Here is a 21,594-nt window from a genome sequence, read left to right as displayed (position 1 = left end):
CATCTCGCACCTCGTGACCCCAGAGCCTCCGCACGAGGGAAAGCAGAACAAAGTGAAACATGAACGCCTCCTTCCCCCGGCCGTTCCATTCATAGATTTGCGCCCCCCGCCAGACGTGAAGACCAATGAATGTGATTGATGCAAGGGGAAAGGGGGGCGTCAAATCGGTTCGATTTTTTTATGATCATCGTGTGTAAGTTGGAAGATGATCCGGGAGCTTGATCGGACTGCAAGTAATCGGGCGGATACGGATGGATGTGATCTGGAGTCCCCGGGGATTTTGGGGCTAGAATTAGGGGTTGACTACGTATTTTGGTTATTTTTGTAAATATAGTGAATGATAAGTCTGTGAAGAATCTGAAAATGGTCTTTATTTGATTAGAAATTTGAATTGTTGGGTGTGGTATGAATGCGACTGGAGATGGTGTGGTGGATGCGAAAAGCATCAATCACAACGGAGACGGATGATGTTGGGATCAGAATGGTTGCGGGTTTTAGGAACAACAAAAATTGATAAAAATAATTCAAGGTAGTAGGATGATAGTAGCGCCACTAAAGATATGCTTCGACCAACTCTTAGCTTTGTACGACTCAGAGGAAAGGGGGAAAATTGAAGGGAAGTGAGCACGCGTAGGAATCATTGCTGGATCATGCGCGTCAAGAAATAGTAGGAAGCAGCAACTCGGCCCAGAAGGAATGCATAGACAATCTACAAGAAGAACTACACGAACATTGATACAATAAAACCAAATTAATTTGAGCCACTACGCAACCGAGGCAAAGACACAGATAAATCTCACACGCAAAAAGAGACGAGGAGAGAAAAATCTTAAAAAAAGGAATGAGGGAGAAAAAAAAGAGGAGAAGGGCGACCTGACGTGTTGTGCTCGATTGTCGAGTTGATCCTGTGTCAACACCCGCTGCCCTATAAAGCGCGGATGCCCCGCGGCCTTCCACCCCTTCCGTCGTTGACTGCTTTTCTTCTTCTCTGCTTCCATCCCACCATCCCATCCTTGCTTGTCAAATCATCTGTACTTTCTCTCTTGTCCATCATCCATCAACTACCTTTTATTTCATCTCAGATAATACCACCCATCCCTCTTACATCATGCCTCCCAAGAAGACTTCCACCACCGGCACCACCAAGAAGTCCGGCTCGAGCCACGCCTCCTACCGTGGTATGTTTTGACTGATCTTCCACCACCAACCCATCGCGTAGAATTGAAATTAATATCGTTTTTGTCGCGAATGACTGCTGATTCCATGAATATAGATATGATCAAGGATGCTATCCTGAATGTGAGTTAATCACGCTGTTCCCGGTGCGCGTTGGGATGAACGGGCGCTGGACGGGATCTCCGACCGTGACACGTCTACACGGTGCTTAATTGTCCCAACGCCCCATCGGGCTCCTGCTTGTTTCACCTCCCAAATGGGTCGCTGACTTCTTTCGCAACAGCTGAAAGAGCGCAATGGTAGCAGGTAAGTTGTTTGGTGTTTCTTCTCCCCCGCCCGATGCAGGGTCCCGTTCGCTGGCGACGTGGCAACCTACCACCCTGTCCAGGTCGCGATCTCGGCTGACTCGTCTTGTTTCTCCTCGACTGTAGCCGCCAGTCAATCAAGAAATATGTTCAGGCGAACAACAAGATTGCTTCTGCCTCCACCAACGCCTTCGACAGCCAGTTCAACAAGGCCATCAAGGCTGGTGTTGAGAAGGGCGAGTTCCTTCAGCCCAAGGGTAAGTCAATCCATCGCGCGCATTTTTTGCCTTCTCATGTCGCAACGGCATTCGATACTCCTGACACGGAAGGATGTGTCTTGACTGTCGTCGTTCGCGTCTTTCATTTTTCGGTCTTTTTTTTTTTTTTTTTTTTTTTTGATGGGGCGTGTCAACTGACGCGTCGTCAACCAGGCCCCTCCGGACCCGTGAAGCTTGCCAAGAAGGAAGCTGCCCCCAAGCCTGCTGCTAAGGTAAGTCTTTATCAAGGACATTTCGAAATGATAGAGAACTATTACTAACACCGTCCATAGAAGACTGCCACCAAGGCTGCTACTGCTAAGAAGCCTGCTGCCAAGAAGACCGAGAAGACTGAGAAGGCCGAGAAGGCCGAGAAGCCCAAGACCACCAAGAAGGCCACCACCACTGCTAAGAAGCCTGTTGGCAGGCCCAAGGCTAACACGGCCAAGCCTCGCAAGTCCTCCACTACGGTAAGTTGTAGACTCCTGCCTTCTCACACCCGGCGGACAGGGTATACTAATCTTGAAGCAGGCTCCCGCCGTTGTCGACAAGCCCAAGGTCCTCAAAACCACCAAGAGTGGCCGGGTGACTAAGACGACGGCTAAGCCTGCAGAGAAGGCCACCAAGAAGACCACTAAGAAGGCTGCTGCAAAGGAGACTGCTGCTTAAATCTGTGGGCGCCTGAGACCGTGTTGTCAGCGACCACTTGAACCCGGCTCCTCCTAGTCGGTGATGTGCGCCTCGGATGATCTTTCTCGAGCTATATTCCCTTTGTCTCTTCTGCTGTAATTTTTTATTGTCCTTATTTTTTTGTTCCTTGGCCACTTTTTGATCAATGGGGGAACTGCTTCTGGGATATGCCGTGGATTGTTTACACTTTCGTTTTCAGTGTCGGTAGGGTTGGCGTCTTGCGATGGATCTTGCACCGGGATATGTTTTGTGCTTGACTCTTATGTTTTCTTTTTGGGGCACTTGTCCAAGGGCAGGTGTGACGTTATGCAATGAAACTGCTTGTCCATTTCTTCAATTGAGTCGAGCTGCAGTGTAGCGGGTCCGTAGTCTTCGTGGTAGAGACGTTCTATAGCAACTATACATGCCACTGGCGCAGTACTCGGCACCGCAACACAACTCAAGGATTGATCCCCGATGATGCGCAAAAAGATTTGCAACTAACGTGATTCCAAGGACCAAATGCACGCCTTTATACACAGTAGCTCCAAACAGTGGATTTTAAGCTTAATGTGTATATGCATCCGCGGATGTGCTTAGTAGGAAGGAAAGAAGTGGACCGGCTCGCTCCCCGGTGGACTAGAGTCGGATGAAATCACTCACAATCAAAGTAATTAAGTAGTAGTAGGTAACTCGGAAGAACTAACCATGAGGATTTCTATTCGATACCGAAGCGTGGACGGAAGCCGGAAGCTCATTCGACTAAAAGCCAGTAAGATACTAGATTACCTACTTACTTTTAGCACCCGACCGGGTCCTCCCCGACCAAAAATAGCAAATTGCCCACTTTCAGGTTCCATTTTTTTGCCTCCCTCTGCTTCTTCTGTTCCTTCTCTTCCGGTGGCTCCGCTGAGTCAGGGATGTACTATGTATTGGTTAAGTAATTGTGTTCATAAATTCAGTATTAACTACTTCTCAGTCAATTACGGAGTAGTACTTGGTTAAATCCGAGAAGAGTTATGAGGGTATGTGCCCGGGGCTTGCAATAATACGGGATACCAGGATACAGGGGTCTCGGGGCTGTATGGTGGCCCGGTATTGGGGATACACAAATGACATTGAAATGAATTGATTCAATTCAGGACGACGTCAAGTGGTGTATGTAACCCAAGTATCTTTCTATTTCTTTCTGTCTTTCTGCATGAACTCATACACTCACACACATAGAATGTTCATCCCTGGCCAGGGTTGGGATGGGATAGGATAGGTTAAGTTAATTCGTTCAGTGATTGGATTGATTTGCTTTCCAGGTGACCTGATACATCGTGGGTGGTGGGAAACTCCCTACCTTGTGAGTAGTACCCATTGCGTCAGGGCAAGGAGGAAGTTGGATTTTGGGGGGGAGGAGGGATGATGATGTGACGTTGGCATTACTGGTGATCATCAGTGCAGAACCCACTGGAAGGGCGGGATGAATTGCAACTATGGAGTACTGTTAAGGGGATACAAATATACCACTTAATTTGATTCTGTTGTTGTATCGAATGTCACATATCGAGTTTGAGGAATTGAGTCGAGACGCCGGGTCGTTGATTAGTTAGTTGTAGTTGGTTGATAGTATAACCCTCGCCCAGCCCCCCAGCCACCATCGTTTCCCGGAGGAATTCTGACGTTGGCAGCCATAATGCAAGCCAGATGTATCTATTCCGTACATGACCTGAGAGATGGAAGGTCTGTAGCTATCATTCGTCATTTTTTTATTGACGAGGGTCATTCCTGCATTGGGCGGGCACGTAATCATCAAACCAGGGGGTGTGGGCTGGGCTGCCTTTACAGTGAGTGAGAGAGAGTGTGTGGAGGGAGTTAGTAAGTGTGCTTCATCTGCCCATCCCTACTTTTAAATCGCAGGCAATAACAATCGACGGGGGCGCAGAGAGGCCAGGTGTTGTTGGATATGATTGTTCCCACTAATCTACTCCATACGCAGGAGATCATTGCGACAGCTCCTCCCCCAAAGATTCAATCAGGGGCCGGCTAGTCATTCTCTGAAAGTAGTAGTAGTAGTAGTATTAGTAGCTCGAACACGATTTTCCAATCTAACATGTCATGGACGGGTGGAGACACGACCCGACAGATGTTCCTTATGCATCCTGGCTGTACGTGCTCGATTAATCTCTCCGGTGGTCGTTGTGTTGGATGGTTATCTCTTGTCTTGCATGCAGCCAGTGTGTGTGAGTGGCAAGGAGGTTTCGGTTGTACCTTACTGTGCCTCGTTCCCCTTTTAGAGGGTAGCCATTTTTTTTGACAATTACATCTTAGGATGGTGCCCTGTAGATGGGAAAGTGTCTTTGTTGTTCAATTGACGAGAACAGCTAGAGAGAGAGAGAATCCTTCCAGGGCTTAGTTAAGGGTTCAGTAGGTTGATCGGCTCAGGGCGTGAGGATGGTTAAATGATTAACGACCTTTTAGATGTCTGCCTGCGACGGGGTCATCATGCCAAGCCTCCTGATACCACCATACTTACATACTATCCTCATACCGTATGTGTGTATGTATGTGTGTATGAGTGGTTCGGTCAGTCACGGGGAGGAGAGGGGGCGGACAACACCGGAGAGATAAGATACCTTGTTTTTTTTGCATATTTGCATGGGGATGGGGTTGAAGATTGTTCAATGATCTCTGACTGCTCAGATTTAGAATCTAACTTTTTTCTTTCTTTCTGATGGAGGGTGTGATTCCAGATATACTACTCTCACTACTTACTCTAAAGTACTACTTGCCATTCATCGGTTCACGGATCAGTACCCAACCAACAACCCGAGGCAAGCTGAAGAGTGGAGCTGGTGCTACTTTCCTTATTATCGGACCCAGACTCACTTCCCCTTCTTTTGCACTCTGGGTCTAACTTTGTTTTTCAACAACTTCTGGGAAGGAGTTAATAATCATCGTAATAAAAATAATAATAACAACCACACGTATAATCTCTCAGATCATATTATTATTAGGCTGGAGAAGTGAGACAGGAAGGGGGGTTTTGTTGTTTTGATGTCAAAAGGAAAAGGATTGACAAATCTTCCCTAGACTTCTTCTCTTCCTTTCTTTTCTTTGCACTGTTCATTCGTTTTCTCTCTCTCTCTCGCTCGCTCTCTACGTAGTTGTGCCTGTCTGTGTCTCCTTCTCTTCCCCTTTCGCGTGGTATTACCATTACCAGTTTCCACCAGTTCTGGCCAAGGCACAGTACAAGCCGTAAACTCTCCACGTTCGTTCGTTCGTTCGTTCGTTTTTTTTTTTAGCTTGCGAAATACGGGTACCGTTTCGGACCTTGGCATCTTCTTGAGTCTCTCTCGGGCTGTCTCTCTCTCTCTCTCGCTCTCGCTCTCCCGTTTCGCTCTCTTTCGCTCTCTCGCTCTCTTGCGTCTTCGCTCCAACTTCATTCTCTTATCCTGCTGTTCCCCCCCATCATCTCTCCCTTCTCTCACCCTCCTCTTTTCTCCATTCTACCAGAACTCGTCGTCTTTCGTCTTTCCCTATCGCTGCCAACCTCATCCTTTCCTTTTCCTGCTTGTCGCTAGTTTCTGCAACTGATACCCCGACCGTACACTCTTCGTTTCTCCCACCTGTTTTAATTTCGATTGTACACCTTTTCCACACCCCCCCCGTCACCTTCATCGGACCGATTCTACCAGCCTCCACGCAAACCTCAAACGCGGACACGTACATTGTGCCGTACCATCTGCCTCATCTAGTGTTCGCCTGAATATGCCTATCAGTCGTTAAACTTTCTGCCGCCCGCTGGCTTCCCCAGCTTAATCCGGGAACTTTGACTGTTCTTGCATTGCAACCGCTGCCATTGATCGATTAATCTCCTTCCCCCCTTCCTCTCGCACTCTCCCCCTCCCTTCTACCCGTTGCGTCGCCGATAGCGTCTTTCGACTTTCCAACGACCCGGGACCTACTACCTCCTCCTCCCCATATCCTGAGGCTAATACCGAACCGTTCCTCATCGCTACTTCCTCCCTCCCCGCTCTCCCTACCTCTTCTATCTCCGCTTGACTTCTTCCCCCGAAGCCACCCAAGCGACCATGCCCTCCTTTTCTAACGACGTCGCATATCAATCGTCCACTGCAACTGCCACTCACCCGCGTCCATTCGACTCGCCGCAGGGCAAAACGTCGGAGAAAACATCCGTGGGGAATACTTTCCTATGGACAAATTGGCCCAATGGCGACACGAACCATCTGGATGCCCCTCCAAATGACCGCCAACTCACCAACGGCAGTGCTTACTCCCTGAATGGTCCGCGCTCGAGCGCCAGCTCATATACGAGGGAATTGCCGCACTCGAAAGACGGCAGCATGCACTCCTTGGGAAATGGTTCGGCTCGGGATCCCAGGGAAGGCGGGAGGCCCTCGACAACATTGGATCGCGATGTCTCTAGGAAGTCAGTTGAAAGAAGCGCTCGTGCAGCCTCTCCGACGGCATCGGTCACTAGCCAGCAGATCAATGGAACGCTGACCCCCCGGTCGCTCAACGGCAAGCCGACGGTTAATGGAGACTACCCTCGACCGTCCGCTGATGAATTGGTTGCTCCCGATGTAGTGGCTAATGCTTCGGGCACGCGATTGTCCACCTCTCAGCCTGATGACGCTGGTCGTCTCTCGCCGGATCCCGATCGATTGTCGCCCTCCTCGCCCTCTCAGAAGAATCCTCACCGGTACTCCTCTCCTCCTGTACCATCTGGCCTGGATGGTAATGCGCAAGATCCGAACAACACCGGCCTTCGACATCGACATACTTTGCAAGTCCCACGAAACAGCAGCGGGCGCCGAAGTAGTCGGGACCAAACCGAGGATGCTGCCTACAGCAGCGGTCGCTTGTCTCCCACGGCCGGAATTCGTCGTACTTCTTTCAGCTTGGCCCGGCGCGCTACCCGCACCAACCAGTCCGATATGCTGTCCGACGATGCCCCTCCAGACGAAGATGCGGCTCGATGGGCAGAAGCCATTAAGCAGAGGCGGGCTTCCAAGAGAAGACGTCGGGATGATGACGACGATGACCACGTTATCGTTGGCACAAGGGTCGACCAGAATCATGTGAATTATGTTACTGCCTACAACATGCTCACCGGAATTCGGTTCACGGTGTCGAGAATCAATGCGAAGATGGATCGGGAGCTGACTCCGGCGGACTTTGAGGCCAAGCACAAGTTTTCTTTTGACATGTATGCGCCTAGGTTATTGCTCACTATATTTGCCGTTCCATTACTGATCATTGATGTTGCGCAGAACCGGAAACGAACTGACCCCTTCCGCCAAATACGATTTCAAATTCAAGGACTATGCGCCCTGGGTTTTCCGTCACCTTCGGGCAAAGTTCCGACTTGATCCTGCGGACTACCTGATGTCCTTAACCAGTAAATACATCCTTTCCGAACTTGGCTCGCCGGGAAAGAGTGGAAGTTTCTTCTACTTTTCTAGAGACTACAAGTACATTATCAAAACAATTCACCATTCCGAACATAAGCTATTGCGGAAGATCCTTCCGGAATACTACAGACATGTCGAGCAAAACCCGAATACTTTGATCTCGCAATTCTACGGTCTCCATCGCGTCAAGATGGCCTATGGTCGCAAGATCCACTTTGTTGTCATGAACAACCTGTTCCCTCCTCACCGCGATATCCACCAGACATTCGACTTGAAGGGTTCCATGATCGGACGTGATTTGCGCGAGGAAGATTTGGAGAAGAACCCAAGAGCGACATTGAAGGATTTGAACTGGGTCCGGAGGAATCGCGAGATACAGTGTGGTCCGTCAAAGCGGGACTTCTTTCTAGCTCAGCTAAAACGGGATGTTGAATTGCTGAAGAAGTTAAAGATCATGGACTACTCTCTCTTAGTGGGTATCCACGATGTGGGACGAGGGAATGAGGAGAAGCTGCGGGACAAGACTCTACAGGTTTTCCAACCCGGGGGTGATCGCGAGGAAGAAGCCAGTCCCAATATGCTGATGCGCACACCTTCCAAACTGGAGAATGAGCGCAAGGCCCGCGAACTGCGCATGCTGATCAAGCGTGAGCGTCCCGTGCCGCTTGATAAAGCGGCCGCTAAGATGCCCGAGGAGATCCTTGATGAAAGGAAGTTCCATGTCTTCTATGCGGATGATGGTGGATTCCGCGCCACGCATGAAAACGGTCAGCCTGGCGAGGAGATCTACTATCTCGGAATCATTGACTGCTTGACTCACGTAAGTTAATTGCGTTGCGACAATTGGGTCTCTTGACTAACTGGCTGTGCAGTATGGAATGGTGAAGAAGATCGAACACTTCTTCAAAGGTCTTTCACATGACCGGACGCAAATCTCGCCTATACCACCGGAGGGCTACGGTGATCGATTCATCAACTTCATCAAGGGCATCACAATGTCCAAGGAGGAGGCCGAACGACATCGGGAAGCCCGAGCAGAGGGTAGGCCCTCAGTGGAGCGTTCCGAGTCTGTTGAACGGACTATGCAAGCAGCTGAGAAGGAGGCTGCCAAGGATGTCTCGCACGCCCAGCCTCGGACGCTGTCGACTGTTCGAGACCCGTCAGACCCTAGCGGTGTCGTTGCGCCTTCATTTTTGCCGATCGTTGACGAGGCTGGGGAGGCCAGCAGCGTTGGAGGGCAAAGCCAGCATAGTCGCCACGGGCCATCTTCTGCGGCGGAAAAGGAACTCCCTCCGGTTCCTCAACAAAATGGGATGCCCTTCGCTGGAAAAGGCAAGGCAGCGTCTCGAAATGAGCAATCTGGCATGGTATCTGTCTCAGGCAGACAATAACTTGTTACGGTGCTGATTTCCCGTCGTTTTTCATGATATCCTCGTTCGCAGCTCATAATGCTTTGTTCATACCCTGGCGCCACGGATCCTCTACTGCTGCCCGCAACGCATCTTCCTCTCATCTTCCACCTTTGTCCCGCAAGCATCTCTGTGATAGTCTCATGTTACCACGATTGATGTGATCCCTTTTGCATCATCGGGCACTGCCCGTCTGTCAGAATCAACCCTGACATCCCAATGGCTCCTGCTTGATACTGATCATTTCCTTGATCAATTGGTATCACTGTGGGGGCTGTACTTTCATTTCTACAACACAGCATGGCAAGCAATATTCGATCATGTCTTTAACATCTTTTGTATCAACTACCTGTCTCTCACTCTATTCTATTGTCCGTCTTCATTCTCTCTCCTCTTTCCTAGTGTCATGTCTCGACAGCCCGTTCTGTTGACTGAAAGCTTTCTAGCTTGTGCATTTTGATCATTGGCCATGGAGAATCAACTGGTACCAACCCACTTGCTTCGAAATGACCCCCCAACTTTCCTGTATTAAATATTTCTACTGTTTCCTCATATTTTTTGTTCCCTTTGTGCAAACTTCATACTGCTGAATTCTTCCCTACCTCTGGAATTCTTAACCAGCTTCACTCTTTGACTGACTATATTTCTTTCCTTGCCCTTTCCACATCTTTTGGCTTAGCATACATTGTCTGGTTGTTGGCATCATTGGGCCTCTGTTTGATTGTATACATGGACGGGAGAAGCGACTTGTGCGCGTGAGCAGGTTCGAGCGACTTAATTCTGTTGGTGTTTTCCACTGATGTTCTGCTTTTTTCTTTTTTTCATTCCTCTTATCTCATTGAGCTCGTCTTTCCTTTAGAAGATTGATAGAAGACGCACAGCAAGTAGAGAATTGATACCATCATCGCCTTTTTTGTTCAATGAATATCATATCCTGATTACCACTACAGCTTTACTGCTATTGATGCCTCATCGTAACGTTGTGTAATTGAGGCGTAGATATACCATCTGTGTATACCAATCACTTACCACACCAATATACTCATAACTTCAAGGAAGAGAAAGAGAATATTTTCAGCCCACAAATCCAAGTCATAATTCATTTCGCACCGACACTACTTTGCCTAAGTGGGTATTTCCATGAACAAATTGAACAACCAGCGTAACCGAGCAGGGAAACAACCGTAGTCCAGTGTAAGCAGTAAGCAGGAAGAAGCCTTAATAGGCAAGGGAAAAAAAAGATAGAAACAGATGAGAAGGTTCATCATAAGTGGGGGAAGAGAAAAAAGAGACAAAAGGGTGCATTAAAGAGAAAAACCACTACGCCATAGAAGAATGACTATAGCTTGGCTTCGAAAGAAAAGGGAACAACAAAAAGGGCGGCGTGAATTGCAAAGGGCAAAAGGAAGATACCAGAGGGTGAATGAAAACACAGATGACGCCATAGCAAAATGCTTGAAAAAGTTCTTTCCGATCCATCAACGAGTCACTGTGAATAGAATGTTGAGGATGTGACTGAGCGTGGTTGGAGGAACGGAAAGAAGTAAATCGCAAGAGTAAACTAGAGTAAAAAAAGACCACCTGCCGCCTCCCGTAAACGCCACCTCGAACCAGTGATTTGATCATATCTTGCAGTTGCTGTTAGAGACACTTTTGTTTTATTTTGTTTTGATGTTGTGAATTTGGAGTTGTGGAGGGAAATGGATAGGTAGAACAAGTGCATTCGTGCACGCCCATCTTCTGTGTTTTTCTCGTCTGTAAGAGAGGTGAATCGAGGCTCATATTGCAGACCGAAAGTAGAGCGCGCGCGTGAAAGTCGTAATGTATGAGAAATTAAGGAAGTCGCCGTTATTTATTCGGCCTTGCCTTGGGTTACCTTGGCAGCCTGAATGGCGGACATCTTCTGGGTCCAGCCTTGAGTGGGCTGAGGCTTCTTGACAGTACGCAGGTCGTCAGTGGAAAATCCGGAAATGCGCATATTGTACTTGCGCTCCAAGACAAGCTGAATATCGCGAATCTCGAGAGTCGAGGACGGGCGGAGTTTGGCGAGACGGCAGGCATCCGTGATCACATCGTCAACAAAGTCATCTGCCATCTGAAGGATGAACTGCACGTAGGGGAATTAGACTTTTATTGATTCTGAGAAGGATCCTGGGAAATCACGGGACTTACCTCTTCAGCATCGGGGGTGAGTCCTTCGCCCTCTCCACCACCAGTGACCTGACGAACGAGAATATCCAGCATCTTCTTGCTCAGAACGCGCTGACCTTCACCCTCGAGCACGTAGCCGGGGTGTTTCTGGATTGCAGGCTGATTCATCACACCCACTGCACCGTGACTGGGTCCGCCAGATAACGTGGGCCGAGCAGGAGCCATGTTGACGGGCTCTGGAGGAGGCACATTCAAGTTCTTGGGGATGGCCATGTTGATGCTACGCGCGTTAGTGTCGGCAGAGCGGTTGGGAATGTAGCCCTGGGGGTGAGCGTGGGTGTTGGCGCCAGGCTGAGTGACGTTCTGCTGCTGATTCATGTTATTGTTGTTAACGTTGTTGTTAGAGTAGTTCTGCGCAGCTTGAGCCATGGCAGCCTGCTGAGACAAAGGACGAGGTTGGACCATGGTCTGAGCCCCAGGAGGAGTGGGAGTTGAACCGTCGACATTGGGGACTTGAGTGAAGGTGACCTGTGAGCCTGGTGGGCCCTGCTGTGACTGTGCCTGGACCGGGGCCTGTGGCTGTTGCTGGGGTGCTTGCTGTGGCGGTTGCTGTTGGGGCACAGCAGGGACGGCAGGCGTGGCGCCCTGGGTGGTTGGCGTTTGACCGGGCTGAGAAGTCGAAGGCGACATCGCAGTCTGTCCCGCCTGGTTGCGTGCAGCGGAAACTGCCGATGTGATAGTGTGAGGCGCCGGGGTAGGGGTCTGGCCTGGATGCATGGTGCCGGGGACGCTTGGTGGACGGCCGTCGGCGGGGCCTGCAGCTGTACCGGGCGCAGCTTGACTAGGAGCTTGCTGTGGATGCGCTTGAGCAGGAACATGTTGTTGCACACCAGCTCGCTGTTGCTGGGCCTTGAAGGTATCCTGCTGTTCCTTGAATTTGTTCAGGAAGTCGCTTCCCTCGCGGTAAAGCTTCTCCGCCGCAAGTTGCCGGTTCTTGAACTCCTGCACCTCCTCCTGAGTCATATTTCCCGCAGACTGACGCGTCGCAAACTGTTGTCTGAGATCCGCGATTCGCGCCCGTCCGATCTCCTGCTTCTGAAGCGCGATCCCATATCGTAGTTTGGCTTCGGGGAGCCAGGTCTGGGCCTGCTCGTTGCTGATGTTCGGAGGGAGGAAGAACTGCAGAGTGTTGACTTTCTGCTGAATCTGAGGGAGAAGCTGCGCGAAGTTCTGCGGATTAACCGACTGCGATCGCTGGACTGGTTGACCTGGTTGCGCTGCGTTTGCCGCTTGCAATTGCTGGTGTTGCATTTGGCGGCTTTGCTGAAAAGCGCGCATGCCTTTCATGAGATTTTGGGATATCTGGGTGAGTCTCGCATGAGCCTGTTGATACTCGGTAGTCTGCGGTTCCCGACTATTGAGATGTTCCCATAAGGTCCGCACGAGCTGGGTGTGCTGGGCTTTCTGCTGGTCGTTGAGATGGGGAAGCTTCTGGACTTGGTCGGTTCGGATCAGGTTGGAGTGCTGCGGCATCATCGGCTGGGCTGCAGGGGCCTGGGGTTGAGCAGCCTGGGGCTGTGCCTGTGAGTTGTCCATCCCGATGATGATGGTGATTGGGCTGCGTTGTGGGGGGAAAGTGAAGTCTGCGATGGGGGGGAGAGGTTGGATAACACTGTTGGGATAGCGGAGAACGGGATTCTCAGGCACGTGTCCCGAGCGCCCCGACAGGCGTTAAAGAAGGTAAACTTTTATCCGAACGAAACGAGTCTAGATAAGAGTAGACCTAGGAGCAGAAGGCTTTCAAAGATCGCAGCTATACCTCGTTTGAGAGGATTGGAGGAGCGGAGGGGAGGGTTGACCGGGGGAAAGAAGTGAGAGATTTGGAGATCCTAATGGGGGTCGGCGAGCCTGAGGCTTGGCACGAGTGCTCGCTGCCGGTTCTGAATAACCAGCAAAAGAAGTGAGGAGAGCGAGTAACACCCAATCCCCTTTATAAGGCTTGCTCAACAATAGGATCTCTGAATTTGACCGATGTTCGTCTTACAGACAACTTCGGCTCTATTGAACACTTCCGTAAAGTGACGTATTGAATGAGACATTTCTGGAGTAACACTCATCTAATGGTTCGGTCCCCTCTCCCGGACGGAGCGAAGCGATGACGGTGCGATGAGAAAACGCTTTTATATACGCTGTTGCGTAACTAAGACAAGGATAATTGAGTAATAAGAAAGGTGCGGTGGGCTCTAGGGGAGACTACTGATTCTACAGAGATGAAGCCAGGGCTAGGTGATGGTTACAACAGCGCACTCAAATAAGGATAATTTCTGATTTAACAAAGTAACACAAGACCCGATACCTCATCAAATCATGAAATCCTTGTGTGATATGGTCTTTCCCTGGAAAAACCCAGGACACTCAATTGGTGCGGGTTGGCCATGCCTATACACAAACTGATAGAGATCTTTGATGTGGAACGTACCAAATCCATTGCTCAGAATAGCCGCGTTATGCCTGTATGAGTCGCAATGAGATGATGCGCCCAAAGGCTAGCCAGAATTAGCTGATTTTTCGCAGGCGATATCGCGGTACATCCTTGGTGAAAGCCAAAGACGATATAAGCGCAAGCACGCAGTCGTGATGAGTCTTCGTGGCCGGACTTGCCCGGGTTAGAAGCTGCAGCATATCTAGCGATAATGGCAAAGAAGCTAAGGCGGGGAGAAGCCGCACAGCATCCATCGAAGCTGGGATGTTTTGTCGGGCTAGACATTGTTTCCAGGGAGACTTCCTGTCGTATCAATGACGGCCGTCTGAATCAGCCATAGTAATAGCGGTGTCCACCGTATCTGTATGGAGACGGCCTGCCTTCTGAGTATTGAGACGACATTGTGAGCACTTGACACCACGGTCTCGCTAAACTGGTAAATAGAATAGAGCTTCCCGAGCTCTCAACCCAACAACCCACCCAGGTCTCGTTCCATGCCGTGAACACGGGCTTCCAATGTGCGTTTCTTTCTCTCCAGCTCGCGGATCTCCGCCATCTCTCGCTCAAGGTCTGCATCCGTAACATCAGCCACCTCGGGCGGTGTGGAATCGATGCCATCATATTCATCAAAGTCATCTCCGTAGGAGTGGCTCATCTTTTCCAACTCTGCGGTGTTTCTAGCCACACGTGCCTCCAGTTCATTAATTGAACCTGAAATCAACTCGTGACGATAACGTAGACTGGCTATTTTCTCATGTGCACCAGCGACAGGACTGTGCATGTAGTCAGTAATTGTAAGCAGGACTTGGCACTTGAAGAGGAGTGAAGAGCGTACTAGACATTGCAGAGAATCTCTGCGCCCTGGAGTAGAACGTCGACATTGACTTCACCACGACCCCTACTCGACGTGCCAGCGGATCGCTTGATCTCCTCCATCATATCAGCACCCAGAACCCTTGCGACAGCTGATTGACTCTTGTTATCTCTAGCGGAATAAATCCGACTTGCCATGGACTCGCCCTCTGAATCCTGCGCAAACTGCGTGCCGCGTCGGGTGGGACGTCGCTGTGAGCCGACGGATTTGACGGAGGGATCGGATTGAAAGAGAGCCCGTTCATGAGCCTCCGTATCTCGAATCAAGGAGGTGATATCGTGGGGGCCTAGCAGCGCATTGGTGAAGATCCGCGGTTGGGGAAACCTGGGGCAGAAACAATCAATGCCGGGTACGAAGCAAGGTGAGAGGGGGATGCATACGGTAGCTCCGCAATGGCATTAGAAGACAGTGAGATCTGCTCTAGATGACTTTCAAGGAGCGACATTTTTCTGTTCTGTGTCGAGGGATGTGCAAAAAGGGAACTTGTGCTTCAGTGAGTTTAGTTGGTTATCGCTGCGGGGGGAGGAGAAACAACAATCAATAGACTAAACTAGTAACTGGTCCAAGCAACACGGGTAAACACGCCAAGCAGAGCTCCCAGCTGTTTCTGCCTCAGGCGGTCTGAACTGCCCGGGAATGAGGATTTGGTGGCAACGCAACCCCGAACTGCCTGCAACCGAAACTCTCCAGCAATTCGGACCTTCTTCTCTACCAGCAATCGGATTGAAACCCTTCCCACGCGACCATTGCCTCTTCTCCGAACCACCAACCCGATCTTTCTTGCTTCCTAGCCAGACGTGACAGAACCCGAGAGCGCGTCACGCCGGTCTCACAGCTGACCGGTTGCTCCGTTGGTAAGCTCGATCCCCCAACTGGCCCGACACTGACTAAGCTCCTGTGCTGGTTCTCTCGCTGTCCATCCAGAGCCAGCCTTGACATCACATCACCACCTCATCAACCATCTGCTCCCAAACTCCAACCCAATCCCCCATTTTTCATCATCCCCCCCGCCCCGCATCTCGGTCCTTTTGGCTTCGCTCGCTGTGACTCTTGTCATTTTCATTCCTGCATCCCCGGACTCTGGATAGTGGTCTTTCATCCTACCCCCTTCCTGTGTCTCCGGTACCGCGGTCCCCAGTGCTCACCTGAGCTCCAAAGCTGGAAAAAAAGAATCAGACAAGAAACTCCAACGAAAGATGCCGGCTGAAAGGCGCTCTCTGAGATCGAACAGCAAGTCAGATACCTCTTCATCTGCTAACGGTGAGAAGGGACGCTCCACTTCGCAGAGCTCTAGTTCCAATAAAGATAAGCCGGCGCCTACCCGCGCTGCTGCCAACAAGGCCAAAGCTGCCTCTACCACGAAAGGCGCCTCGTCGAATAATACTGCCAACTCCGGAATGGGTGAGCAGCGTGATCAGCCGCGTGCCAACGGGTCCGACCCGACGGAGAATGGCGTGAATGGCTCGGAAGATGTTGAGATGGGAGAGGATACGGCAGGTGGGCCTACATCCTCATTCAACGCCAGTCAAGACCGCAAGGGTGACGAGAAGATGACTGTTGTAGTGCCCCCTACCAAGGGTTCCAGGTTATCCGGCGAGAAAGGAACGGACAAAGAAGGCGACGTCGCCATGGAGGGTGATGAGGGCGAGGATGCCGAGCCCGAGGTTGATCCCAAGACCAAGGCCATCCAAGGTTGGTTTTATCTGTCCTGGCGTTCATCCGCGCAGCGCTCCCGTACTAATGCTGCCATGCGTTTCATGTAGACATCAAGACCAACTTTACCCTCCTCGAACGAGCCGTTACCCACTTCGACCCCAGATTCACCCTCCGCGTCCTGCGCTCGATATCGTCCATGCGCAAACACATCACGGGTGATGTGCTAGCTGAAGTTATTGAGGAGACTTACTCATCGTCAAGTGTCACCGCTTCATTCTTATTGAATGCTCTTGATCAAGCAGGTGCCCTGGGCGGTGCTCAGTCCAGCGCGAAGATGGAGATTGAGTCAGAGAAGACCAAGACTGCTCCCAAGGAGACCCTGCCCGAGGTTGATATCTACATGTCTATCCTTGTTCAGATCTTCTTGTATGACAAGAAGGAGATTCAGCTGGGTGCCAAGTTCTCGACGAACCTGATTGAGCGTCTGCGGACGCTTAACCGCCGTACCCTCGACTCTCTGGCAGCTCGTGTCTACTTCTACTACTCTCTCTTTTATGAGCAGATTGCTCCCCTTCCCCCGTCTCCTGCTGCCACCGTGACTAAGATCCGCCAGCCCTTGCTCGCAGCCCTGAGGACAGCAGTGCTTCGCAAGGATGTGGACACCCAAGCTACCGTGATGACGCTACTCCTGCGCAACTACCTATCTACGTCTCACATTTCGCAGGCAGACCTTCTCATTTCGCACAACAAATTCCCCCCATCGGCATCCAACAACCAGATTGCCCGGTACCTTTACTACTTGGGTCGCATCCGGGCCATTCAGTTGCAGTACACCGATGCCCATGGTCACTTGATCGGTGCCACTCGCAAGTCGCCTTCTAGTCACAGTGCGCGCGGTTTCTACCAGGCTTCTCATAAATTGCTCGTTGTGGTGGAGCTCCTCATGGGTGACATTCCCGACCGGGCCATTTTCCGACAGCCCGCACTTGAGCGCGCCATGCACCCCTACTTCCTCCTTGTTCAAGCTGTGAGTGTGGGTGACTTGGACGGGTTCCTCAACATCGTCAACACCCACAGTGCGACATTCCGCAAGGACGGTACGTACACTCTGATCCTGCGTCTGCGGCAAAACGTGATCAAGACCGGCATTCGCATGATGTCTCTCTCCTACTCTCGCATTTCGCTCCGGGATATTTGTCTGCGTCTTGGACTGGACAGCGAGGAGTCTGCCGAGTACATTGTGGCAAAGGCCATCCGCGACGGTGTGATCGAGGCCAGCTTGGACCACGAGCATGGGTTCATGAAGAGCAAGGAAGTTGGAGATATCTATGCCACCAGGGAACCCGGGGAGGTGTTCCATGAGCGCATCAGAGCTTGCTTGAGTCTCCACGACGAGAGCGTCAAGGTGAGTTTCTACGAGAATCTACGTTCCTGCTCCACAGAGAGTACCCAGCTAACGAGTCTGCCAATAGGCCATGCGGTTCCCCATGAACCAACACCGCCTGGAATTGAAGAGCGCGCAGGAGGCACGGGAGCGTGAGCGGGAGTTGGCCAAGGAGATCCAGGAAGGAGACATGGACGACGAGGATGCCGGCGGCGATTTCGATGCAATCTAGTGGGTGTGAAGTTATAAGCATACAGCAGCTTTTCGTTTGTAATCCTGTTATATCCCGTCCCGTTAGGTGTTCAAGAACGGAGGGAAGCTTTTCAACAATGTGTTCTTATCTGCAGTGTCGTCGTTCGGGTGTGTATGAAGCAATGGGTAGGATTGAGCTTCGCCGGCGTGATCTCCCATGTCTCTTATGTGTCATTGGACCGACTCCTTTGTACTGTTGCACAGGTGGTTTCTGCTGTAGAGTGCTGTCCGGCCTGCCGAATTGTCTCTTGCGAGGCGGGGGAGAAGCGTGACCTTGGGTTTCTGTTGTAATTTCCCATCATAATAGATCCGAAAACCCTTGCAGCCATGAGCATGCGAACTGTATTGAACCAAATTATCTGTGATAGTGAGTATGTAATACTGAGTGAGTACTGTAGAATGCGGTGTGGTGGAAGACGACCTTGTGAAGATGCATAGAGCGAACTGGATGCGGCAGGGACGGGCCCAAAGCCCCGAGCCGGCCCGAGGCAACCTCCGTCTCGAAATCTTCGGCGGGTGTTAATTGCGCCTCATCCATCCATCCAGGCACTGGTGCGGCCCCGGACCTGGCCCGGCTTTCAATCATTTGCTTTCCCGGTATTATGATCCTAGCATTTTGTTTGACTCACTTCTAGCTCTACTTGCCTCCCACGTTCCCCAATCATGAAAGCACGCACGGTGCCGGCATCCGGGCTGGTGCTCTCGTCACGCGTCACGTCTTCCACGATAGTTTGCTGGCAATGCCTCCGAAACGAATTGGTTGCAAATCAATTCCAGCTTCAATCACGAAAGTATCACCCGACAAAACGTAAGGATGTGTCGCCGCTGGGTGCCGCCGTCTCTGCAGCTCAGACCATCTTCAAAGGCCTCCCCAAGGCACCTCCGGGCATTTCCGTCGACCCATTGCGGATGGTAGGAAAGGAACTCAAATTCTTGACGAAGAACCTCCGGCAGCTACTGGGATCCGGCCATCCTACACTGGATAAGGTGGCCAAATACTACACCCGCAGTGAGGGTAAACACATGCGGCCGCTTCTGGTGCTGCTGATGTCTCAGGCGACGGCGCTGTGTCCCCGGAAGACTGGCACGGACAACAATTCCGCAACAGTGAACGACCCGATCAGCTCGCCCTCAATCCTCGTCGATAACAATCCGGACCTGGATGCGCTCTCATCCGGTAGTGCAGATGCGCCGTACGACTTTGCCGGCGACAAGGACATCCTGCCCACCCAGCGGCGGCTTGCTGAAATCACCGAATTGATCCACACTGCGTCCCTCCTGCACGACGACGTCATCGACAATGCTGTGTCCCGCCGTTCTTTAACGTCTGCCAACCTCCAATTTGGAAACAAGATGGCCGTTTTGGCGGGAGACTTCATGCTGGGTCGGGCCTCCGTCGCTCTCGCGCGGCTGAGGGACCCGGAGGTCATTGAGTTGATGTCGACTGTCATCACCAACCTTGTTGAGGGCGAGTTCATGCAGTTGAAAAACACGGCTGCGGACGAGAAGAACCCCGTTTTCACGGACGACACCCTCTCGTATTACCTGCAGAAGACATACCTGAAGACGGGCAGTTTGATCAGCAAGTCCTGCCGGTCGACTGCCGTGCTGGGTCACAGCGCCCCTGAGGTCGTCGAAGCCTCCTACCAGTACGGACGCAACTTGGGACTGGCGTTCCAGCTTGTGGACGATATGCTGGACTATACCGTGACCGAGGCTGAGTTGGGCAAGCCAGCTGGCGCGGACCTGGAGCTGGGTCTTGCTACGGCCCCGCTGCTCTTTGCCTGGAAACAGTTCCCAGAGCTTGGCCCGTTGGTTGGCCGGAAGTTCAGCCAGCCCGGCGATGTTCAGAAGGTAATGCGATCCTAGTTGCAACAAATAAGTTTTGACACTAACATTGATTGATCACCAGGCTCGGGAGCTTGTTATCAAGGCCGACGGTGTTGAACAGACCCGTATCCTGGCCCAGGAGTATGCGGATAAGGCTGTCGCTGCGATTTCTGACTTCCCTGACAGCGACGCCAAGGCTGGATTGGCCCAGATGTGCGAGAAGACCATGAATCGGAGAAAGTGAGACGTTTGAGCTATGATCCATCAGCGTTGCTTTGGGATTGGCGTTCATTTTGAGTCTCTCCTTGTTGAAATTGGGCGCTACACAATGCCCCTGTACCACTACCTTTGTATTATCGCGAGTCTGCTGGTGTAGACCTTCTGTATTATTGATAGAGAGCCTAGACCCAAGGACTATTCATAACCCAATTTCATTTTCAGTTGCATTGGTAATGTCGTCTCTTTCGTTTGATAGTGATATTCAAAATTGTAAGAATGAGCTATGATGGACACAGCTCATGTAGATCAGCGAACGACTAACCAGGCTCACGTGGATGGATGCATTCGGGCTTCCTTTCGACGTCGCCAGAACCTACCGGGGAGTTTTCCCACTCACCCACCCCATGATCTATGCCGACGGACCAAGTAACTGGTCTCTCTGAATCTGAGGATCTGTCTGTCCTTTCTGCTTTCGATTGTATTGACGTCCTTCGTGTTGGAAGAAAATTAGCCACGTTTACTGGCCTCAATGCCACCCTTGCTGCCGCTAGGACTGACCTGTTATACACGTTCTAAGTGTCTTGCATAGCTGACAAGGTTGAACAGCCAGATGTTCCATATCCAAGCTACTCGTGGCAAGTTATGCTGCTTCAACGGTTCGTGCTCTTACCTTTTCACGTCGAGCAATTGGGGCATTACTGGGACCATCCGGACGCTATGATGATCTTCAACTAGAACTTTTCAAGCACAGCAGCTGCGAGATTGATATTGTGACGCTGATGCAGGCCGTTACTGTCCGACGCTCTCTCTAGTCGGGCAATAGCATGCTTGACTTACAAATATGTTTCTCAGGAAGCTACAAACACCCGCTCATCAACCACCTCTGGATACCTAAGTATAAAAAGCAGGATATATGCTATTGCACAAGAAGTGAAATACGCCGGAATCATCGCAGGAGTTGACTAAAGATTTAGGAGGCTGATTCGACGGCGAGGAAACGTCGGCATTGCGGTGAGCCCGCATGAACTACGTGCACAAGCCCAATTACTAGGAGAGAAGATTGCTGACGCGTCCAGCCTATAAGTCCCTTAGACAAAGCAGAAACCACACGGCTCATATGCATTTGGAGATGCCGTGAGCTTGAACGTCTCCTTTCGGATTTCCCAGTTTGTACTACGAGGAATATGGCAACTACGCTAAAGTTGATTAGCTCTCGCAACCTGCGCTGCATTACAGCTACATGAATCATTGTCTACTCTGCTCATACAAGATCGGCGTCGTGAAAACCACGTCATTGATGGAATACTGCAGACAGTCTTGTCAACTGACAATCTGGTGGAATCGAAATTGCCTAAAGCACCAGAGTTTGTTCGCACCGCACCAGCATAATGATAGCAGGCCAGGGAAGCCTTCCCGCCGTGTTGGCGCGCTGTCCGAACCCTAATTGTTTAGCGTCAACCAATGCAGGCGTTGGCGGCCCCGATCTAATGAGCTGACTTATGGA

General features: G+C 51.0%; 8 protein-coding genes across 8 annotated transcripts; 5 read left to right on the top strand and 3 right to left on the bottom strand.

Moving 5' to 3' along the window:
- Positions 1 to 1,108: 1,108 nt before the first annotated feature.
- BDQ94DRAFT_172200 (histone H1/H5 family protein) lies at positions 1,109 to 2,407 on the top strand (the record flags this gene model as incomplete). The annotated part of the gene is made up of 7 exons (XM_026771917.1): positions 1,109 to 1,178; positions 1,274 to 1,299; positions 1,460 to 1,482; positions 1,608 to 1,738; positions 1,913 to 1,971; positions 2,032 to 2,208; positions 2,270 to 2,407. The coding sequence occupies 7 exons, from the start codon at positions 1,109 to 1,111 to the stop codon at positions 2,405 to 2,407; spliced, it is 624 nt and encodes a 207-aa protein (XP_026624456.1).
- Positions 2,408 to 4,458: 2,051 nt separating this feature from the next.
- On the top strand, positions 4,459 to 4,833 carry BDQ94DRAFT_147410 (uncharacterized protein). Its single transcript, XM_026767013.1, has one exon. It carries the CDS (start codon positions 4,509 to 4,511, stop codon positions 4,710 to 4,712), a length of 204 nt encoding a protein of 67 aa, XP_026624455.1. The 5' UTR covers positions 4,459 to 4,508; the 3' UTR covers positions 4,713 to 4,833.
- Positions 4,834 to 5,074: 241 nt separating this feature from the next.
- Positions 5,075 to 5,541, top strand: BDQ94DRAFT_147409 (uncharacterized protein). The gene has a single exon (XM_026767012.1). The coding sequence runs from the start codon at positions 5,130 to 5,132 to the stop codon at positions 5,310 to 5,312; it is 183 nt and encodes a 60-aa protein (XP_026624454.1). The 5' UTR covers positions 5,075 to 5,129; the 3' UTR covers positions 5,313 to 5,541.
- A 700-nt stretch (positions 5,542 to 6,241) lies between these two features.
- Positions 6,242 to 9,306, top strand: BDQ94DRAFT_61395 (1-phosphatidylinositol-4-phosphate 5-kinase). The gene is made up of 3 exons (XM_026776171.1): positions 6,242 to 7,628; positions 7,693 to 8,653; positions 8,706 to 9,306. Exons 1-3 carry the CDS (start codon positions 6,490 to 6,492, stop codon positions 9,222 to 9,224), a joined length of 2,619 nt encoding a protein of 872 aa, XP_026624453.1. The 5' UTR covers positions 6,242 to 6,489; the 3' UTR covers positions 9,225 to 9,306.
- A 1,013-nt stretch (positions 9,307 to 10,319) lies between these two features.
- BDQ94DRAFT_147404 (uncharacterized protein) lies at positions 10,320 to 11,265 on the bottom strand. Its single transcript, XM_026767011.1, has one exon. The coding sequence runs from the start codon at positions 10,866 to 10,868 to the stop codon at positions 10,563 to 10,565; it is 306 nt and encodes a 101-aa protein (XP_026624452.1). The 5' UTR covers positions 10,869 to 11,265; the 3' UTR covers positions 10,320 to 10,562.
- BDQ94DRAFT_180463 (putative transcription initiation factor TFIID subunit 12) lies at positions 11,095 to 13,393 on the bottom strand (the record flags this gene model as incomplete). The annotated part of the gene is made up of 2 exons (XM_026773626.1): positions 11,415 to 13,393; positions 11,095 to 11,349 (listed from the first exon to the last, which is right to left on the bottom strand). The coding sequence occupies exons 1-2, from the start codon at positions 12,987 to 12,989 to the stop codon at positions 11,095 to 11,097; spliced, it is 1,830 nt and encodes a 609-aa protein (XP_026624451.1). The 5' UTR covers positions 12,990 to 13,393.
- Positions 13,394 to 14,249: 856 nt separating this feature from the next.
- On the bottom strand, positions 14,250 to 15,279 carry BDQ94DRAFT_61368 (uncharacterized protein). Its single transcript, XM_026776170.1, has 3 exons — positions 15,130 to 15,279; positions 14,711 to 15,073; positions 14,250 to 14,648 (listed from the first exon to the last, which is right to left on the bottom strand). The coding sequence occupies exons 1-3, from the start codon at positions 15,192 to 15,194 to the stop codon at positions 14,339 to 14,341; spliced, it is 738 nt and encodes a 245-aa protein (XP_026624450.1). The 5' UTR covers positions 15,195 to 15,279; the 3' UTR covers positions 14,250 to 14,338.
- Positions 15,280 to 15,945: 666 nt separating this feature from the next.
- On the top strand, positions 15,946 to 20,115 carry BDQ94DRAFT_160691 (proteasome regulatory particle lid subunit RPN3; the record flags this gene model as incomplete). Its single annotated transcript, XM_026769249.1, has 5 exons — positions 15,946 to 16,441; positions 16,513 to 17,810; positions 17,878 to 18,020; positions 18,677 to 19,895; positions 19,954 to 20,115. The coding sequence occupies 5 exons, from the start codon at positions 15,946 to 15,948 to the stop codon at positions 20,113 to 20,115; spliced, it is 3,318 nt and encodes a 1,105-aa protein (XP_026624449.1).
- Between the last annotated feature and the right edge of the window lie 1,479 nt (positions 20,116 to 21,594).

The sequence above is a fragment of the Aspergillus welwitschiae genome (assembly GCF_003344945.1).
Source record: "Aspergillus welwitschiae strain CBS 139.54b unplaced genomic scaffold BDQ94scaffold_24, whole genome shotgun sequence".
Lineage (NCBI taxonomy): Eukaryota > Fungi > Ascomycota > Eurotiomycetes > Eurotiales > Aspergillaceae > Aspergillus > Aspergillus welwitschiae.
The sequence above is the reverse complement of the archived record's forward strand: the minus strand, read 5'-3'. Positions and strand labels throughout refer to the sequence as shown.

What these genes read in the sequence shown, in the direction of transcription:
- BDQ94DRAFT_147410 (XM_026767013.1), top strand. Translation starts at nt 4,509, where the DNA reads ATGTCATGGACGGGTGGAGACACGACCCGACAGATGTTCCTTATGCAT.
- BDQ94DRAFT_147409 (XM_026767012.1), top strand. Translation starts at nt 5,130, where the DNA reads ATGGAGGGTGTGATTCCAGATATACTACTCTCACTACTTACTCTAAAG.
- BDQ94DRAFT_61395 (XM_026776171.1), top strand. Translation starts at nt 6,490, where the DNA reads ATGCCCTCCTTTTCTAACGACGTCGCATATCAATCGTCCACTGCAACT. An exon ending in CACAAGTTTTCTTTTGACAT is followed by an intron (nt 7,629 to 7,692) that starts GTATGCGCCTAG and finishes GATGTTGCGCAG; the next exon opens with AACCGGAAACGAACTGACCC. An exon ending in TCATTGACTGCTTGACTCAC is followed by an intron (nt 8,654 to 8,705) that starts GTAAGTTAATTG and finishes CTGGCTGTGCAG; the next exon opens with TATGGAATGGTGAAGAAGAT.
- BDQ94DRAFT_147404 (XM_026767011.1), bottom strand. Translation starts at nt 10,868, where the DNA reads ATGATCAAATCACTGGTTCGAGGTGGCGTTTACGGGAGGCGGCAGGTG.
- BDQ94DRAFT_61368 (XM_026776170.1), bottom strand. Translation starts at nt 15,194, where the DNA reads ATGTCGCTCCTTGAAAGTCATCTAGAGCAGATCTCACTGTCTTCTAAT. An exon ending in AATGCCATTGCGGAGCTACC is followed by an intron (nt 15,074 to 15,129) that starts GTATGCATCCCC and finishes TTTCTGCCCCAG; the next exon opens with GTTTCCCCAACCGCGGATCT. An exon ending in GAGATTCTCTGCAATGTCTA is followed by an intron (nt 14,649 to 14,710) that starts GTACGCTCTTCA and finishes CTACATGCACAG; the next exon opens with TCCTGTCGCTGGTGCACATG.